This window comes from Numenius arquata, chromosome 1 (genome assembly GCF_964106895.1).
Source record: "Numenius arquata chromosome 1, bNumArq3.hap1.1, whole genome shotgun sequence".
NCBI lineage: Eukaryota > Metazoa > Chordata > Aves > Charadriiformes > Scolopacidae > Numenius > Numenius arquata.
In genome coordinates this window covers 140,476,771-140,497,510 of record NC_133576.1, presented here as the reverse complement: position 1 = coordinate 140,497,510, position 20,740 = coordinate 140,476,771, and the positions used below count along the sequence as shown (strand labels likewise).

At 47.8% G+C, this 20,740-nt stretch overlaps 1 protein-coding gene across 2 annotated transcripts in view; it reads left to right on the top strand.

The window, feature by feature from the left end:
* The window catches only part of POLD3 (DNA polymerase delta 3, accessory subunit), a 38,135-nt gene that overhangs the window by 8,385 nt on the left and 9,010 nt on the right, over positions 1-20,740 (top strand). For both annotated transcript variants that reach the window (XM_074148930.1, XM_074148922.1), the window contains exons 4-9: positions 204-243; positions 1,814-1,946; positions 6,564-6,828; positions 9,116-9,188; positions 14,080-14,242; positions 16,002-16,114. In XM_074148930.1, coding sequence (XP_074005031.1) covers positions 204-243; positions 1,814-1,946; positions 6,564-6,828; positions 9,116-9,188; positions 14,080-14,242; positions 16,002-16,114 — 787 coding nt within the window. The remainder of the gene's footprint in view (positions 1-203; positions 244-1,813; positions 1,947-6,563; positions 6,829-9,115; positions 9,189-14,079; positions 14,243-16,001; positions 16,115-20,740) is intronic.

Sequence of the window (20,740 nt, the reverse complement as noted above, 5' to 3'; positions counted from 1 at the left end):
GTTTATTAGAAGAGCAGGGAGATCCACCTTTAAAAACTAGTAGCTGATGACTGTTTAAAGGCATTGGCAGTGTTCTTTGCAGCTATAAAGCTGCACCTATAATCTGCAGACTTTTTCTTATTTAACAGATAACTGAAAATACCAGTTTTACATACAACAAATCTTTTCAAATTTTAAGATTGCCATTTATTTATTTTTCACAGTGCCACAAGGTTGCAGTAGTGAGAGAGGATAAACTTGAAGGTAAGCGGATCGTGAAAATTATGTGGTTTTTAACTTTTTTTTTTTTTCCTTGAAAGAACAGCAAAGTGAGTAAAGCTCAGAACTTGCCATCTGCACGTAAACGCCTGGTCAGGCTCTTGGGTTCAGGTGTGTACTTTATGTACTGGCTTTTTCTCAGAATTTTGAATATCTGAGCCAACAGCTGTGTAACTTCAGACTTGTGATTTGGGTCTGATTGGTTGGGTTTTTTCGTGCTAACATTTTAGTGGGCGATCCTTTTCCACTTCCCTGCCACTGACAGGCAGCTCCTCCTTAAAGGCAACAATATCGGAGTAGCGTACAGCAGTGTCTCACGGCGTTTTAGAGCAATTCTGAGCCTTCAAGGATGCTGAAGCGGATAATTCTAGTTATTGGTTAAATGCAGTTGTGATCTGTGTTTGCCCTGAGTGATGTGGGTATTAATTAAATGTTATCACTTTTGTCTGGGGCATTTGCTTTCACAGTAACAGTAAAAGGTGAAAAAACCCCACCACTGTAACACTGCTTCACGAAACTGCTCTCCGTGCACGGTCAGTCCTACATCTTTCCAGGTCTGGTCCTGCTGATGAGATCAGATCCGTAGCAACTCAAACACAATTGCAGGTTCTTTGGTCACTTTCAAATAACATTTGAGGCATTTAAGAGCATACTGCGACCTTGAATATCCATAGTAATGATCTAACTTTGTTTGAAAGACTTGTTTTATTTCCCTTTTGGAAATCTGAAGTGTATTTCTAGCTAAAGTTGTCTTCATCAGGGCAGTAGAATGTCAAGCAGTGCAACTACTATCTGTCACGTTTGCTGAATTATGTGTGCTGCGTAATGTTCTGTTTTGCTGTGGAGGAAAGGGTTGTTCATGGTTTTTGTATCAGAAGACAGGCCAGAGGTATGAGTTACGTTTGGAAGAGCCTGAGATTTGTGATGAGAGTAGGGCTGCGTAGTCCAGGACTGGCCCCAAGAAATGATTACTGTGTGTATTTTTACAGTGCCTAGAAGCTCCCTCTCAGACCAGGGAGGGCTGTGTGGAAAGAACAATATAAGCAATGAACAAAGAATTCCTGAAAAACAGCCCTTATCTCAAGGGGGTTACAGTTTAAATAGCGTAGAAAAGACAAAACTTTGATCCCGTCAGACTGCTGGAGAAGACAGGGTGACCCTAGTTGATACGATGGGTGCTACCTTAATGGCAGAGAGCAGTTCCAGCGGGGTAGAGAGATGACTATCTATTTTCTTCCTTAGCTTTAGCTAGTCATATAGATATTCTGGATCCCGAACACCAGATGTTTTGAAGGTGAACCCAGAGACGTTGCCCTTACTTCAGCTGTATAGTGGAAAACATGTTTGAGAGGCTTGTGGAGTCTCTTAGCTTGAATCCTCAATCAGGGAGCACTGGAAGAAGGTACAATGGCACATTTTTATACTCAGGTCCTTGTTGTCAAGTGGTATCTCGGTCTCTCCTCATCCTCGGTAGAGCCTGATATTTAAAGTTGCTGCCTGATTCTGTAAAGGCTGTGCTAACAGAGGACTTTTTTTCTTCTTTTTTCCCTCCCAGCAATGAAGTCTAAACTAGCCACGATTGCGAGCGTGCATGTCTACAGCATTCAGAAAGCCTTGCTCAAGGACAGCGGGCCGCTCTACAACACGGACTACGATATCGTCAAAGCAAACCTCCACAACTGCAGCAAGTGAGTGGCTTCTTGGTTTTTCTTCTCGTGCTCTGTGATTTGAGACTGGTGAGATGTTGCTACACAGTGCGCTTCAGCAGAAGCCAATGGTTACCAGATATGCCTGGATTTTTAGAAAGCTAGAAAAAGATATCTTTTAAGGGATGCCAGAGCAGTCCCCAGACAGCACGTTGTATGGTGGTTTCGGAAACCGAGCTATTTCCAGCTTACACTTGGTTTACTTGCTCTGTTACTCCAACGAGCAGATGGTTCCAGTACCTTTCTTCTCTCATGGCTAGAAACCTTTCTCTCATTTCCCAGCCACGCTTAGTCATGACCGTTTTTATCCAGTTCTCAGTCACAGAATAAGAGTAAATCAAAACAGACTCAGAAAAACATGAGCAATGTGCTCAGCAAAGTGCTAACGTGAGTTTTCCTTCTGTTTTGGGAGATTGTGCCCAGGTGGCCAAGAAGGCCACCAGCATCCTGACCTGTATCAGGAACAGTGTGGCCAGCAGGACGGGGGCAGTGACTGTCCCCCTGGAATGGGCACTGGTGAGGCCCCACCTCGAGGGTTGGGCCCAGTTTTGGGCCCCTCACCACAAAAAGGACCTTGAGGGGCCGGAGGGTGTCCAGAGAAGGGCAACGGAGCTGGTGAGGGGTCTGGAGCACAAGTCTTGTGAGGAGCGGCTGAGGGAGCTGGGGGTGTTCAGCCTGGAGAAAAGGAGGTGGAGGGGAGACCTTCTCGCTCTCTCCAACTCCCTGAAAGGAGGGTGTAGCCAGGGGGGGTCGGTCTCTTCTCCCAAGGAACAGGCGATGGGACAAGAGGAAACAGCCTCAAGTTGTGCCAGCGGAGGTTTAGGATGGAGCTTGGGAACAGTTTCTTCCTGGAAAGGGTTGTGAAGCCTTGGCAGAGGCTGCCCAGGGCAGTGGTGGAGTCCCCATCCCTGGAGGGATTTCAAAGCCGGGCAGACGTGGTGCTGAGGGACATGGGTTAGTGATGGTTTTTATTCATAGATTCATAATTGACCCAGGCCGGAAGGGACCTCCAAAGGTCATCTAGTCCGACCTTCCTGCAGTCAGCAGGGACACCCCCAACTAGAGGAGGTTGCCCAGGGCCTCGTCGAGCTTCACCTTGAATATCTGAAGGGAAGGGGCCTCAACCACCTCCCTGGGCAACCTGTTCCAGTGTTCCACCACCCTGAGAGTAAAGAACTTGTTCCTAATATCCAATCTAAATCTCCCCTTCTCCAACTTAAAGCCATTGCCCCTCGTCCTGTCACTGCAGGCCTTTGTAAACAGACCCTCCCCAGCCTTCCTGTAGGCCCCCCTCAGGTACTGGAAGGCCACTATGAGGTCTCCCTGGAGCCTCCTCTTCTCCAGGCTGAACAACCCCAGCTCCCTCAGCCTTTTTTTGTCAGTGTTGGGTTGATGGTTGGACTCGATGATCTTAAAGGTCCCTTCCGACCTGGACAATTTTATGATTCTACGATTGTGTTTTTATCCATTGGACTCTTCTGCCTTTTTGAAGATGTCTTGCAGGAGCTCTGTTTGTAAGATGAAAGCCTGAGGAGTAGGGGAAGCATAAAAAACAGTCCAAGCAGCACAAGTGCCCTTTTGTGGTTGAACTAGAGAAAGGTTGTCCTGGATTTCAGAGGGACTTTGGTCTCCAGGGGTCATTGTGTCTCCTCCTGAGCAGTGCCTGGCAGCTGTGGCTTCTCATTTATATGTCATTTCCACCACGACAGCTTCAGCTTGACGTAATCGGGATGTACAGCGCCATGACCAATCTGGTTTAGAAAGGGGATGCCTGAATGTTGTGTCATAGAGTATAGAATCTGAAAGTAGAACCGTAGCTGTCTTCCAAATGTTGACAAGAGATTTGCTGAGAAAATAACGTCCTAAAAGCTGCGTGTTTCAAACGTGAGTGTCAATAGCCTGCTAAAGTGCTAGAAAACCCCGCTTTGATGCAGACGCGTGCCATGGGTTTGGCTGCAGTTGCCTTGTTCCAGTCTTCTTACTCTTGGGCACCCCTGTATGGTGATACTTGTGTCTTAGAGGACTCTGCCTTTAGGACTTGTGCATCCAGAAGGTTTAGACAATTCAGAATCCGAAATTGCTTTCACTGAATTTCACTGAATTTTTAGAGTTGGAAGGGACCATAGAGATCATCTAGTCCAACTCCCCTGCTGAAGCAGGATTGCCCAGAGCATGTCAGAGCATGTTACTCAGGACTGCATCCAGGCGGGTCTTGAAAATCTCCAGAGAAGGGGACTCCACAACCTCCCTGGGCAGCCTGTTCCAGGGCTCTGGCACCCTCACCGTGAAGAATTTTCTTCTCGTATTTGAGTGGAACCTCCTATGTTCCAGCTTGTGCCCGTTGCCCCTCGTCCTCTCACTGGCAACCACTGAAAAGAGTCTGGCTCCCTCCTCCTTCAACCCACCCTTGAGATACTTCTAAGCATTGATAAGGTCTCCCCTCAGCCTTCTCTTCTCCAGACTGAAGAGTCCCAGCTCTCTCAGCCTTTCTTCATAAGGGAGATGCTCCAATCCTTGAATCATCCTCGTTGCCCTTCGCTGGACTCTTTCCAGTAGTTCCCTATCCCTCTTGAATTGGGGAGCCCAGAACTGGACGCAGTATTCCGGTTGTGGCCTCACCAGTGCAGAGTAGAGGGGGAGAATGACTTCCCTCGACCTACTGGCCACACTCTTCCCTATGCAGCCCAGGATTCCATTGGCCTTCCTGGCCACAAGAGCACACTGCTTGCTCATTGTCATTTTGCTGTCTACCAGGACTCCCAGATCTTTCTCTTCAGAACTTGACTCCAGCAGGTCCACCCCTAACCTGTATTGGTGCCTGACATTCTTCTTCCCCAGGTGCAGGACCCTACACTTTTCCCTGTTGAACCTTTGTGAAGCCTGTGTGTAAATCCATGGCTTTGGAGCAGAATTTTTCAACCAAACTATGAAAAATTCACCTCCTTCACCTGTGACTTGGTTGAACTAAATTCAGCCTGACCATATTCCCTCGCCCTTGTCAGCTGCATGAATTATATTTTACACTCGGGACAAGATTCCTGCAGCACCTGCAAAAGACAGAGGTTTGACTGTGTGTGTGTTTAGAGCAAATAGAGCCTACTGGCTTCTTGCGCTTCCCTCTCAGTCCATATATCTCACAAGCTCCGGGGCAAGGATCTTTATTCTCTTCTGTATTTTATGGGACCTGGGAAGACGGTGGAGGTGGCTGGATGTTGTACTAAAACTGGATTTAATGCATGTTGCTCATGTCAGCTTTCCAAGTGGAAGCAGCTTCTTGCTTGCAGAGCACAGTCCAAATATTGCTTATTTTTTCAGTGATTATTGAGTCAATTTTGGATGGAGCCCATCGGCTATAGTCACAGGGCAGCATTAAGGCAAGTCAACTTCCCAAGCGCCTGGAATGTGTGAGGTTTAGATGCGCTTGTTTTGCAGTCAATATGTTTTATCATCGTTTATGCTTATTATTTGTAATCTGGAGGGTTTGGGTTGTTTATGGGTGTTAGGAGTGGGAGCGAAAGCTGTCCAGAGAGCGGCGTTGACCATGTTGAAAACAGATCGAAAGTAGAAAAGAAAGTAGGAATATTTTTTTCTTCAGTGTCTTCTTTCCTTCCTTTAAAGGTTTGAATGTCAAGAGATTGTGGCTGTGGCCTAGAAATGCTGTTGTTTAGTTAATACAGTTCAGTTCCTGATCTGAGAAGAAGTGGGCTGTGCATGTGAGCCGTTAATACCGAGGCAGAGAAATTAATTGGCAGGAGACTGCTTTATTTCTTATGCAAATAAAAATAACGCTGTGTAATTCGGTGGGTTGGAAGGCGTGAGTCTGTGCTCTTTTGTGGCATTTGTGTAGGAAATCTGGAAAGCTTCGTCTGTGATTTGCACAGTGGGGAGCAGAGTTCAGTTATTTTTGGGCACTGCTATTCCCGACTGTCAGGGAATTGTATTGTCACTGTGAGCGCGTCACTTAGTTCTTCTATCTCCCTATCCCCAAACAATCACGTTTCAGGCTGTTACAAGCTGACATGTGTCTCCGTCTACTAGTGATTACATGGAAATGACTTTATATAGTTAAATCTGAATGTCACGAGTTCGTTTTCTGAGCCGTTTAATTAGTTCACTTTCAGCTGTGATTTCCTTACCTGGCTGGTGAGATAGCGGCTGCTCCTTGCGGCGATAGTGGACTCCGTCAAATCATCTGAAAGCTGTAAATGTTTTAGATCATCAGACAGCCATACGATTCATGCTGCAAACTTTAGAGAGAGCGTAACCCGTTTAGGAATAAAATGCAGCCTGCTCCATCTCCACCCTGGGTGTGGAGACAGGCTTTTCACCCCCCATGAAAGCTGAACAGCTTGTTTGGTGTTTGAAAGCTCTGGCTCGTGCTGACGGGTTCTGCTGATCCTTTCGGTAGAGGTCTCCATCGCTCTCGTTCTGTGCCAGCCTTTCTTTCTTGTCCCATGTGCAAATTAAATTGCTCTTTTTTTTTTTTTTTTCCATAACGGGATAACGCAGGACCAGAGCAGCAAGGCCCTGCCGGTGAGGAAACCGAGGTGAAAAATAAGAAGTTAAAAGGCTAATTAAATTTTTCACTCCGTCACACAGGTTTAGTGCCATTCAATGTGCCGCTGCGGTCCCCAGGCCCTTGGCCGAAGTTTCTCGAGCGCAGACGTCTGTGCAGGCTGGTTCCCAGACGCCGGGTGACACGAACGCCGTCAACGTACCCGCGGTCAACGGCCACGGTCCATCGGCCGCTAAACAGACCTCGCAGCAGCCCAAAGGGATCATGGGAATGTTTGCAGCCAAAGCGGCTTCCAAACCCCAGGACGCAAATAAAGAAACGAAAGCAGAGGCAAAGGAGGCCCCAGGTGTAAGTTACCTCAGACCCCTTGGCAGCCCTCTGGGTTAATAGCTTTAACGAACCGCTCTTCTAGCCTCGCTCTCACCTGACCTAAATAACCTTAACCACCGTAGTGCTGCCTCATCCACTGCTTCCAGTGCTAAACTTGCTGTCAGAGAATCACAGAATGGTTTGGGTTGGAAGGGACCTTAAAGACCATCCAGTTCCATCCATGGACACCTCCCACCGGACCAGGTTGCTCCAAGCCCCATCCAACGTGGCCTTGAACACCTCCAGGGATGGGGCAGCCACAGCTTCTCTGGGCAACCTGGGCCAGGCTCGCACCACCCTCACAGCAAAGAAGTTCTTCCTAATATCTAATCTCGGTCTCCTCTCTTTCAGTCTAAAACTGTTCCCTCTTCTCCTGTGGCTCCCCTCCCTCATCAAGAGTCCCTCTCTCTCTCTCCTGTAGGCCCCCTTTAGGTATTGGAAGGCTGTTACAAGGTCTCCCCAGAGCCTTCTCCTCTCCAGGCTGAACCCCCCCAACTCTCTCAGCCTGTCTTCATAGGAGAGGGGCTCCAGCCCTCGCAGCATCTCCATGCCTCCTCTGGCCCCGCTCCAACAGTTCCATGTCCTTCCTGTGCTGAGGACTCCAAAGCTGGACACAGTGCTCCAGGTGGGGTCTCACCAGAACAGAGTAGAGGTGCAGAATCCCCCCCCTCGCCCTGCTGGCCACGCTGCTGGGGATGCAGCCCAGGATGTGGGGGGGTTTTCTGGGCTGCCAGGGCACATTGCTGGCTCATGTTAAGCTTTTCACCCACCAACACCCCCAAGTCTTTCTCCTCAGGGCTCCTCTCAATCCATTCTCTGCCCAACCTGTATTTGTGCCTGGGATTGCCATGACCCAGGTGCAGGACCTTGCACTTGGCCTGGTTGAACTTCGTGAGGTTCACACGAGCCCACCTCTCCAGCATGTCCAGGTCCCTCTGGATGGCTTCCCTTCCCTCCAGTGCGTCAGCCGCGCCACACAGCTTGGTGTCGACGGCAAACTTGCTGGGGGTGCACTCAGTCCCACTGTCCCTGTCCCCGACAAAGATGTTAAACAGGGAACTGTCCACTGGGAATGTTTTATATGTAACGATATAGTACAGTCATACCTTCTGTCGGTCGTCTTGGGGGAGAGTATACTCTGCCACGCTCTTGACTTATCCACAGAAGTGTATTTGCCGTTAACTTTGACGTCCCTCCTCGAGCCAGATCTCCAGCGTGTATAAACCAGCATAGCTGCATTATTGAGACAATTCTTCCATTGTCCTCAGTTATGCCAATATATACACACCGGTGGAGGATCTCGCTCTCTCCATTGTGCTTAAAAGGATTTGTTTTGAGCAATAAGTGAAATGTGAGAAGTCCAGGTCTTAAAAGTAGCAAGGTGTTTAAACTTGGTCTGCGAGGGAAGTTTCAGAGCTTGACCTGTGCAAGACTAAATTGTTTATCTTCTCAACTGCTGGTTTTTCCAGGATAAGATTACATTTTAATTTTAATTAGTGTAATTGTTTTTAAAGCAGTGTGGCCAGTAAATGGGTATTAAAATGGTAACGTTCCCTGCATGTGGTTTGGCTTTTTTTCATAGCAGCTGAGTACATTTTGGTTAATTTTTCTGGTTTTCATAGTGAATTTAGAACTGGTGAAATATGCGCGTCTGAGTGTTTTGGGAACTTTAGTGTCTGGTTGCCTTTTTTTTTTTTTTTTTTACATGAAAATAACTGGGATTAGGAGGCCAAGCTCCCTTAGGTGGGGGTTTTTTTGTGTGTGTGTGTGATTTTTTTTTTTCACTGTGGTGGTGGCTATTTTAATGGAATAGAACAGCGATATTGTTCTTGCAAATGGCTCAGCAGAACAGCGTACGTGCCAGAGTAGCTGGATAAAGTCTTCACGCTTTGGCCAATCTGTGTTCTTTCCTCTGTCGGTAACTGTGAATTGAGGCACTGATAGTTTGCAAAAAGAACGGTTCTTTACTGGGAACCAACCCAAATCCCAACCACTTATTTCAGGAACGCTGTCAGCCATCAGATGGGAACGTGACCCACGTTGGATTTGAAGGCCTAGCTAAGGAGTCCTGACTATCTTATTCTCGACCTTTTGATGCACGTAATATCTAATATCGTCAAATTCTCCTAAACAGATATAAAATCTAAAACACTGACGAGTCAACAGATTATATGTATTTATTTTGCTTGTCCAGAAGCAGCGCGACGCGTTTGGAGGGCTGTGTTGCGTGAATAATTCCTGTGGTTACTCCTCTGTTTGCTTCTAGGGGTCCGCAGCAAGCAGCAAACCGCCGGCAAAGGGCAACATAATGAACAACTTCTTTGGAAAAGCTGCCATGAGTAAGTGCTTTATAACATGCATCTGTTTGCAGAAACCATTGTGGTCAGGGACTAGCCTGCTGCAGTTTAAAAAAAAAAAAAATCGTAATAAAAATCCTGAGGGATGTTGGAAGTCTCTCATTTGTTTGTTTGGGTTTTTTAGCTAAGTAGTAATTAAAAAAAAAAATTATCTGATATCGGGCACCTTATTATACGGCTGCGATAAGAGGCATAAACAGAAATGAGCAGAAACCTTCCTTCCCACCCCGCCAAACTTCTTGGATTTTTTTTTTTTTTATATCCCCTCTTTTCTTAGTTTTCCAGACAAGTCAAGGGAGGTCATCCTCCCCCTCTGCTCTGCCCTGGGGAGGCCACATCTGGAGCACTGGGTCCAGCTCTGGGCTCCCCAGTTCAAGAAGGACAAGGAACTGCTGGAGAGGGTACAGCAGAGGGCTACAAAGATGCTGAGGGGCCTGGAGCATCTCTCTGATGAGGAAAGGCTGAGGGACTTGGGTCTGTTTAGTCTGGAGAGAAGACTGAGGGGGGATCTGATCAACACCTATAAATACTTAAAGGGTGGGTGTCAGGAGGATGGGACCAGTCTTTTTCCAGTGGTGCCCAGTGACAGGACGAGAGGAAATGGGCACAAACTTGAATATAAGAAGTTCCACCTAAACATGAGGAGGAACTTCTTCACTTTGCAGGTGGCAGAGCCCTGGAAGAGGCTGCCCAGAGAGGTGGTGGAGTCTCCTTCTCTGGAGACATTCAAACCCCACCTGGACACGTTCCTGTGCAACCTGCTCTGGGTGGACCTGCTTTGGTGGGGGGTTGGACTGGATGATCTCCAGAGGTCCCTTCCAACCCATATCATTCTGTGATTCTGTGACACTATTCTTCTGGTTTTTTGTCCTCAGAGGGGTTAATGGTTTTGTATGCGGCTTTTAAGGCAAAAATTAAAAGTTGTAGGAGGAATTTTTCAGACGAAAAGCTTGCTGGATGGAGATCAATTAAAATGACATATTTGTGCAGACTAACCTGGGAAGGGTTTTTAGCGCAGAAGAAATGTGATTTAAAGTGAGTACTTCTGGCTGGAAGATTAGCCATTGGTAAAATGTTTGCCAAAACCTGTTACGCAGGGCGTGTTAACGATGCTTGCTCTTTATCACGAATCACTGAGGAGTCTGTAGTTAGACTTAAGGTTAATTTCTTTACTGAAAACCAAAGAGCTCATAACTGGAGCGGGAGGTTTGGAGTAGGTGGCCTCTGGAGGTCCCTTCTGACCTAAATTATCCGACTCTAAAAGAAAATACACTGAAGCTTTTAAATAGACATTGGAAAAGGACTGTAGGACTTTCTTCAAAGGCGCCCTTATAATTGCAAGTACAAGAGGATTCAGAGAAGAGTTACTGGGAGAGAGTGAACAGCGAAGTTCGCTTTCTGTCAGAGGTTTGCAGGGTACAATACAGGTTAGGCGTGGACCTGCTGGAGCCAAGCTCCGAAGAGAAAGATCTGGGAGTCCTGGTAGACAGCAAAATGACAATGAGCAAGCAGTGTGCTCTTGTGGCCAGGAAGGCCAACGGAATCCTGGGCTGCCTAGGGAAGAGTGTGGCCAGTAGGTGGAGGGAAGTCATTCTCCCCCTCTACTCTGCACTGGTGAGGCCACAACTGGAATACTGCGTCCAGTTCTGGGCTCCCCAATTCAAGAGGGATAGGGAACTACTGGAAAGAGTCCAGCGAAGGGCAACAAAGATGATTAAGGGATTGGAGCATCTCCCTTATGAAGAAAGGCTGAGAGAGCTGGGACTCTTTAGCCTGGAGAAGAGAAGGCTGAGGGGAGACCTTATTAACGCCCATAAGTATCTGAAGGGTGGGTTGAAGGAGGAGGGAGCCAGACTCTTTTCAGTGGTTCCCAGTGAGAGGACGAGGGGCAACGGGCACAAGTTGGAACATAGGAGGTTCCACTCGAATATGAGAAGAAACTTCTTCACGGTGAGGGTGCCAGAGCCCTGGAACAGGCTGCCCAGGGAGGGTGTGGAGTCCCCTTCTTTGGAGATTTTCAAGACCCGCCTGGATGCAGTCCTGAGTAGCATTCTCTAAGCAATCCTGCTTCAGCAGGGGAGTTGGACTAGATGATCTCTATGGTCCCTTCCAACTCTAAAAAAAAAAATTCAGTGAAATTCAGTGAAATTCAGTACAGTTCCAGCGCTGAACACACAAGGCACAGCACTGTTGGGCATCTTTGAGTTCCTGTTTTGATGAGACTGAGGGAGCTGTGGACACTTTCAGCCGAAGCTTACCAAGCTTAAGCTAAGTCACTACAGTTAAGTAAATTCTTAAGATCTGAGAAGAGCCCCAGACCAGCTGAAAACCCAAGAAATTGCGCGGTGAAGACAACCCAGTGGCGGTGGAGAAAGCTTTGTGGATGCGTTTCCACCATTTCCACTGGGGTTCGCTTCTCTGCTGAGCCCTCTCAGGGAGCACTTCAAGGAAACTTGTGAGGTTGCTGCGGGGAAGGAGCAAACCGAGCAGAACTGGAAATGATTATGTGTATAGAAGAGATAGGTTGATTCCAGGAGTAAGATTTATTCCCTATATGTTGTACGGCTCTCCTGGCTTCAAAGATTTCACCGTTGCCAGAAAGTCCCGAGTTAACGATAATTGGGTCCTCCGGCTCTCTGCTGTTGATCATAAATTAGAGAGCTGTCGTTCAGGCTCTTTTGTATGAGATGTTTTTCCCTTGTTCAATGGAGCAGCCAGCCTGTTTTCCAAGCGGTGTCAGAAAGGCCTTGGCATGGAGTCTTCTAGGCCTCTGGGCAGCCTCTGTTCCTATTGACAGCGTAGTTTGATCTCAATTTTGAACACTTTTTCTTTGCTGGGGGATCTCGCGCTTGGGATGATGCAGGTTTCTGACTTGTCTGACGCTCCTCTCTTCTGGTGAGGTGCGTGTAAAGCTGCTGAATGAAGCTCACAGACTGTAATTAGGTGCTAGTGTGTTAACAGCACCACCTGTCAGCTTGATAAATATATTCTTTTACTCTCCTCTCCACCTGCTATCTCTTATCTGGTGCTAAATTAAGACTTTTGAACCACAGTTGTCCTTGTTCATGGTGCTGTGTAGGCAAAAGAGGCTGGTTCTTCATCACATTGGGGTTGGGATGGGACGAGAATTTCTCTGGGGAGCCCAGGGAAGTTGTGGCTGCCCCATCCCTGGAAGGGTTCAAGGCCAGGCTGGATGGGACTTTGGGCAACCTGCTCTAGTGGAGGTGTCCCTGCCCATGGCAGGGGGTTAGAACTGGATGATCTTTACAGTCCCTTCCAACTCTAACCGTACTATGATTCTATGAGAAGCCACTACGCTAATTAAAATACTAATCATGGGCTCTAATTATATGCAGCATGGAGGCTGCACATAGCTCTCCTTGCTCTTCATCAGTCCCGATTCTTTTGTTTCTGGGCTCTTTTGTGCTTGATTAAAACTCTAATTTAGAAGGGATAAACTGACTGTAAAGATGTGAGGACAGGCTGAGAGAGTCAGGGGGTGTTCAGCCTGGAGAAGAGAAGGCTCCGGGGAGATCTTAGAGCCCCTTCTGGTCCCTCAAGGTGCTCCAGGAAAGCTGGGGAGGGACTCTTGATGAGGGAGGGGAGCCACAGGAGGAGGGGGAAGGGTTTGACACTGAAAGAGGGGAGATTGAGCTGAGATGTGGGGAAGAAGTTCTTTGCTGTGAGGGTGGTGAGACCCTGGCCCAGGTTGCCCAGAGGAATGGCTGCCCCATCCCTGGAGGGGTTGAAGGCCAGGTTGGAGGGGGCTTGGAGCAACCTGGTCTGGTGGGAGGTGTCCCTGCCCATGGCAGGGGGTTGGACTCGGTGGCCTTTAAAGGTCCCTTCCAACCCAAACCATTCTATGATTCTATGATAGAGAAAAAAAGGGCATGCTAGATGATTTAACAGTTTGGTTCTGCTCCTGATGGCACACCCCAAGCACACTGCAAGCTGGTTGCTCTGCAGCCATTAAACTCTTCAGAAAGAGTCAGTGGCAGAAGCCCTTCAGTCACCAGGATCAAAGGCACAGAAGGGTTCAGAGCCCCTCTTCCAGACAGCCACCTTGGCATAACACCACATAGATTCATAATTGGTCCAGGCCGGAAGGGACCTCCAAAGGTCATCTAGTCCGACCTCCCCGCAGTCAGCAGGGACACCCCCAACTAGACCAGGTTGCCCAGGGCCTCGTCGAGCTTCACCTTGAATATCTCAAGGGAAGGGGCCTCAACCACGTCCCTGGGCAACCTCTTCCAGTGTTCCACCACCCTCAGAGTAAAGAACTTGTTCCTAATATCCAATCTAAATCTCCCCTTCTCCAGCTTAAAACCATTGCCCCTCGTCCTGTCACTGCAGGCCTTTGTAAACAGACCCTCCCCAGCCTTCCTGTAGCCCCCCTCAGGTACTGGAAGGCCGCTATGAGGTCTCCCTGGAGCCTCCTCTTCTCCAGGCTGAACAACCCCAGCTCCCCACATCCCCTGTTACCCTCATCCTATGGCACATGAGAGGGGCTCCGGCCCTCACAGCATCTCCGTGGCCTCCTCTGGCCCTGCTCCAACAGGTCCACGTCCTTCCTGTGCCGAGGACTCTAAAGCTGGACACAGTACTCCAGGTGGGGTTTCATGAGAGAGGAGTAGAGGGGCAGGATCCCCCCCTCCTTGCCCTGCTGGCCACGCTGCTGGGGATGCAGCCCAGGATACGGGGGGCCTTCTGGGCTGCAAGTATGACACAGCTTGGTCAATCTACATCCCTAATGCTTTTACACATCATCTGTAGTGTCTTCTGTGTTCTTGGTGCACAGTGTTTTGTTTAGCCAGCTCCTTGTAAGATGTCATTCATAATGTCCAGAGTTTCTTTTTTAATGTTTTATTCACAGATAAACTTAAAGTCAACTCTGTGCCTGAGCAGCCAAAGGAGGAGAAAGAAGTAGTCAAGCCTTCGGATCCTGAAGCGGAACCAGAGTCAGCCCCTAGTACTGCAGTAGAAAAACCTGGGAAGAAAACGGAATCTGCTAGAAGTCAACAAAAAGACAAAAAAAGGTGGGCCACACTATTCAGGGTCCCTGTCATGTGTTAACCCCCTTGTTGATGGCCTGCGTGGAGCTGGCTGGTCATACAATGCTGGCTCACCTCCTGTTTCCAGCTACTAAATTGCATTAAACCTGGCTAAAATTATCTCTCTTGGAATTCTTTCCTAATATTTCTTTTCCATTTAGTGCTGTAGATGCCTCGGGGCCATTTGTGCCATTGCAAATGGGAAGGGCCACGGTCCAGGTTGTCTTCAGTGGGAGGAGGTGGCTTTTCATGAGACAAGCTCTTGCTGTGAGCAGACTTAGTATAGACCCCCCAGGCTATCTGGGGGGGCTGGCAGGAGCACCTGTACTGCAGGGAAGGTACTATATTCCCCAAGCTTATATGTACACAGCTTCCAGCACACAAAGTTCTGCTTGTTGATTTCCATCACTAATGTGCTGCTGCTTTCAATGCCCCTGGTTTACTTTGGGCTGAGGCTCCGAGTAAATTTTAAGTTCAGCCCTTTGTGTTTAATCCAACCCAAACTGACAGAGACAAAAAATCATTACAGTCTGATGGCTCTCTGGTGGCCTATGAGTAATTAATTGGTGGTCTCAATCTGTTTCTAACTAAATAGGTAAGCACGCCGCCCAGCCCACCATCACAGTTACTGGTCTTCTTATTGATAGCCTTGTTCAAAAAGCCAAGGGCCTGGAAACTGCGTGTTGGCAGCGTGGTGTTGGGAAGGCCACTTGGGCTGTACCAGCTCTAGGAGGATACGTGGGCCTTTAGCCTCCAGGCTTGTTAGTCTGACGCGTCTCGCCAACATTAAAAAGAAAGAAGCTATTTTATTTTTCCAGTAGTCTTTAAAAATGGCTCCAGGATTCTGAGACACTACCTCATAGTCAGTCAGTGGCAAGCAGTCTGTCAAAAGAGCTTCTGAGCGATGCTGTTGGGGACATGAGTGTTTGGGAGCCTGAGCTATAGAGACAAGATCAGAAACGAGCTCTTGCCAGGTTGCTGTGGCCAAGCTAGGTGAGGTTACTGGGCAAAACACTGAGCTGCAGAGGGGCTAAAGAAATCCTCCTTGTTTTGGAGACCTGGGGATGGGTAAGGATGAGAGGCTTGAAAATGCTCTTTCACCTGAGCCTGATTGTTTAGGTGAGTTTACTTCAGCATAACTTAACTTCAGGGCTACAAAGATGATGAGGGCCCTAGAATATTTCTCTTATGAGGAAAGGCTGAGGGACTTGGGGCTTTTTAGTCTGGAGAAGAGAAGACTGAGGGGGGATCTGATCAACACCTATAAATACTTAAAGGGTGGGTGTCAAGAGGATGGGACCAGTCTTTTTTCAGTGGTGCCCAGGGACAGGACAAGAGGAAACGGGCATGAACTTTGAGCACAAGAAGTTCCATCTCAACATGAGGAGGAACTTCTTTCCTGTGAGGGTGGCAGAGCCCTGGAAGAGGCTGCCCAGAGAGGTGGGGGAGTCTCCTTCTCTGGAGACATTCAGCACCCCCCTGGACATGTTCCTGTGCAACCTGCTCTGGGTGGACCTGCTCTGGCAGGGGGTTGGACTAGATGATCTCCAGAGGTCCCTTCCAACCCCATATCGTTCTGTGATTCTGTATGTGATGCTCATCTTTTTAAGAGGTACAGAGATATTTGATTTCCCTAGCAGCACTTCTATCAGGAACATGCTCATCTAGGCGTGCGTGATGCTTTCGTGCACACACAAGGGTTAACACGTGTCCGTTCCTTTTTTTCCTTTTCCTTTTGTGGCAGTAAAACTAAGAGGGTGGACAAGTCGGATAACGAGGAAGAAAGAGATCCGGAAAATCTAAAGAAAAAGAGGAAGCGAATCAAACAACTTCTGTCTGACAGCAGTGATGAGGAAGGTAAAAAGATACGTAAACAACCGGGCGTGTAGGTCAGAGGCCTGGTTTCCACAATATTCCTATCCAAGGTTGTTGGTCAACGATTGAGGGAAGAGTTTAGAGGACTGAAGACCGTGCAAATGGCTGTAGCTTGAGCTTTCTGTTTTATCTCGTGCTGCAAGCTCTTGGGTGTAGGGTTGAGATGCCTCAGCCATTCAGTCTTTGTGTTTTAGCTTAGCTCAGATCTGGCTGTCTCCTCACCAAGTGTGTGCTGCCAGTCACGCTGACGTGGGGGAAGGAGGTTCTCAAATCTCTTGTGAAAGATATCGCGCCTTCCAGAATTGTAGGACTGGTCATAACCAGTTTATTTGGTGAGTAAACACTCACAAAAGTGACTTTCCCCCTGCCCCCTCCCAGGGTCATTTTTAGTATCTTTAATTCTGTCTGTTTATAGAAATGGTTTGGAAGACAGCGTTGGAAGCGAGACTTCCAAAAGGAAAAAAAAAAAAAGATAATAGAGAAACTGGAGGCAAAACAGTTGAGCCGTATCCGATGCGACTCTGCGTCTCCTCGGTGGCTGTTGGCTTTGATAGGAGTAGGGTGCCCAGAACGTCGCAAGATTCGGGCTTATAATGAGGAACAGCAGGGCCGGATTCCAAAGAATGCGGATAATTGAGGTGACAAATGCCGTTCAATGTAGATAACTGGAAAATAAGTTGGGATCGAGGGAAGGAGTATGTGCTAAATGGAACAGCCGTCCAACAAGCAGATCGGGGAAAAGAATCCGGGGATCGTTATGGACAAATAATTGAAACCACCAGTTTGGTGTATGGGTCCAGTTAAAAAAAAAAAAAAGGTGAAACAGCAAATAACTTGTAGTAGCGAGGAGGTGGACTCCAGCAGCAGGGCCGAAGCTGTTTGATTATTTATCGTGGATAGCGCATGAGAAACAACCACGAAATGAAGAGAATCTGTAATGCAAGTTAGAGGGGCGAATGCTGTTGGGTATCTCAGCAGTCTCTTTGCCACCTTAGACCTATTTTCATGGTTTCTCTTTTGCCCAGCATAATTTCAAGTGATCTCTGTCATCAGGCATCCGGCACTTCTCCTCAGACTATTCCGTGGGATGATAAATCTCTGAGGAAGCTGTTCTTCACGATCAGCCTGAATCTTGTCACATTCCTGTGTGCAGCTCCTTGTTTAGCCATAAAAAAAAAAAAAAATTATATATATATGCCCACACTCTTTGGTATTTATTTCTTTAAATGTTTGTAGGCTATTATCAGGTCTTTCCATTTACTCATCACTCAGCCCACTGACAAGCTGCGTTGTTTAGCTGTGAAGAGGGAAGATTGAAATCAGCCCCTTTGGCCACTTAAAGCATCGCTCCTTGCTGGGCTGGAATCTCTCAGCTCGTCCACTCTCCGCTAACGAGAGCGGGCAGAAACGAGCAGAAACGAGCCTGGTGTTTCAGGCGCGGAGAGGCTGCTCTTTGTACCATGAGGTTTTGTTGGTTCAGTCTTCCTTGTGCTGCCGTGAGTTGGGGACCCGCAGCCTCCCGTGCTCCTGTGACAGTGCTCGGAGCACACAGCAAAGCGAGAGGTGACCGCAAATGGACTGGTGACAGTCCATTTACCTCATCTATTTCTGTTAGAGCTCTTTAATCTCCCAAGACAGAGAGGAACGCCATTAGACTGACATAAATTGAGGAGTGCTTTCTATAGAGAGTACTCGAGGGAGGTGATTTTTCCCCCTCGGCTCCACTCTGGGGAGACCCCACCTGGAATACTGTGTCCAGCTTTGGAGGCCTCAACACAGGAGAGACATGGACCTGTTGGAGCGGGGCCAGAGGAGGCCACGGAGATGCTGGGAGGGCTGGAGCCCCTCTGCTGGGAGGACAGGCTGAGAGAGTTGGGGGGTTCAGCCTGGAGAAGAGAAGGCTCCGGGGAGACCTTGGAGCCCCTTCCAGTCCCTCAAGGGGCTCCAGGAAAGCTGGAGAGGGACTCTTGATGAGGGAGGGGAGCCATAGGAGGAAGGGGAAGGGTTTGACACTGAAAGAGGGGAGATGGAGATGAGATGTGGGGAAGAACTTCTTTGCTGTGAGGGTGGTGAGACCCTGGCCCAGGTTGCCCCGAGAAGCTGTGGCTGCCCCATCCCTGGAGGGGTTCAAGGCCAGGTTGGATGGGGCTTGGAGCAACCTGATCTGGTGGGAGGTGTCCCTGCCCAGGGCAGGGGGTTGAAACTGGATGGTCTTTAAGGTCCCTCCCAACCCAAACCATTCTGTGATTCTGTACAGCAAACTCCTGCTTGCCGCACTTTCGGGTTTGAATATTCTGTTGAATACCTGTATTACATCAGCATCTGCCGAGGAGTTAATGCCTTTGAATGTGGTACTTTCTGGTTTTGTTTATTCCAAGGTGTGCTCCAGTCTCTGTGTGTATAATTCTACCTCAGTGCACGCAGCGGGTCCGTTTAGTTCTTCTCCCATTTGTGTTCTTAAGTGTGAGTTAATTGGATTTGCGATTAGAAATTATGAATCTGGTCGGGTTTGGGGCCCAGTCGTCTCGTTAACTTCGTTCTCAGTAGCTTTAGACGTTAAAAGCGGTACGAGTAAGGCTCCCTGCCCACTCGGCTGTAGGGAGGTTGGGTTTTGGTTTACTCCTGTTTAACCTACTGGAGATCCATGCAGAAAGTTTGACTTTCTGGTTGGAGAATTTTCTTGTCGCTGCCGTTGCTCCTCCTGCCTCGTAGCCCTCTTTGTTCTTTCCGTTATGTCAAGAATGGGGTTTGTGTTATGTATTAGAATTGTAAATTTATGCAAATTATAGTTTGTGTATACAAATTTGTGTATTATGCAGATTAGCTCAGTGCTATTCCCTCTTCCAAAAGGCAAGGATTAGATTTGAGAAAAGTTCTTTTCTCTCTTTTTTTTTTCTTTTTTTGAAGCTAATGGCTATCTAAACCACCCTGATTAGGTCTCTGTTCAGCTGCTTTAGCTCTTTGTTCTGTTGCTTTCCCTTCTAAATCCAACTGGATGAAAAAAGATAGATTTGAATTCTTTGAAGTGTTCATGCCGAATCCAAACTGCTAATATGACATTCAGTATTGAAGTCTAAGGATTTAAGTTGGATGAAAGAAATAATTTTGTTTAAAAAAAAAAAAAAAAAAAGTTACATCAGCTGAACTTTGAGAGAGTTTATCCTTGGAAAGGTTGGGAATGGGTTTCTCCAGACAGCAGGGGCAATTTTAATCGGCAGCATCAAGGAGCAAAAAGGGGCCTGGAGTGACATTGTCCCACGCCGTGTCCCCACGGGAGCAGGGGAAGAAGGTGCCATATGCTGCCTGGCATTTGGAAATCGCCGCTTCACCCGCGGATGTCCCGGGGTGGGGAGGTTGGGGGGTACGTTTTAAATATTCAAAAGGACAATATGGGAAGCTGCGCCACCGGAGAAGAAGTCAAAGGGCTAACGGTCTGGCTGCTGCTTGTGCTGACTTGCCACCCTGACCTCCGCTCTCGCAGCAAAGCAGGAGGTGCTCGCCCGGGCTGCTCCGCGCCGCTGGAGACAAGGGGAGGTTTGTCCGCAGCCATTGCTGTGATTGAATGACGTTCAGACAGGGCTCCACCTGTGTAACTGCTGCTAAAACTGCCCTTTTTTTCCCTTTTTATTTTTTTTTTTTTTTTTTTCTGGCAGACTTAGGGACACTTTGTGGGTTTGAAATTAGGTCCGTAGGGCTGATGCGAAGCACTGTATGGGCGCTCTTATGTCAGGGCGAGTCTTTTTTGCGTTGTTCTATATTAGTCTGCTCTTAATGTACTGAAATTAGCCCAAAATAAGCTCTTCTTACACGAGCGTCAGCACATTGTACCATGTTGAAAATACAGAGGAGAGGGTATAAGGCACAATCCTCTCCATTTAAATGATTTTTTTCATTAAAAAGTTATATTGGTATGAGGGTGCCTTAGTCACTGCAGGTTGTTTTGCTTCCAGTGCCAGAATAAACTACACAAGTGTGTCCACAGAGGACAGGAGGTTTTGGCAGCTTCAGTTATACCAACACAGGCAGCATTTCGCGGTGTTGACAAGTGTTTTACAGCCACTTTGGAGGGTGATTTCAGTGGCACCGTAACCTACAAACTCTATGGGTTTTCGCAGAGCCGCAGCACAAGCACTAAAGCTTCTCACAGGGTTGGGTTTTGTTGGGTTTTTTTGTGTGTGTTTGTTTTTTGTTTTTTGGTTTTTTTTTTTCCAGGCAGGGTCAGAGCAAACCGAACAAAGCCAGGATTTACATCTTTGGTACATCCAATTGCCCAACTTGTATCCCATTTCATGCAGCTGTTGCTGTTGAGTAAACCGTGGGCAGCAGCTTGAGGTTGACTCAGGAGTTATCACATGTCAGAGGGCTGCGTTGGCTTGAAGAGGGTAATAAAATAATAGAGATGCAGCCCGATGGCAGTTTGAAACCCTCTGACGTGGGGAGAAGGTGCCTTCTGCCTGACAAAAACTGCGGGGATGAAGAAAAGCCTAAATTTTCCCCAAGCAAGAATAGTCACTATGGAGTCTTTCATTATTACCCAAATAATAGTGAAGTTGACGTGCTGAAAATACCTTCAGCAGCCCCTGGAAGAGGTAGCAGTTTTTCACCAGG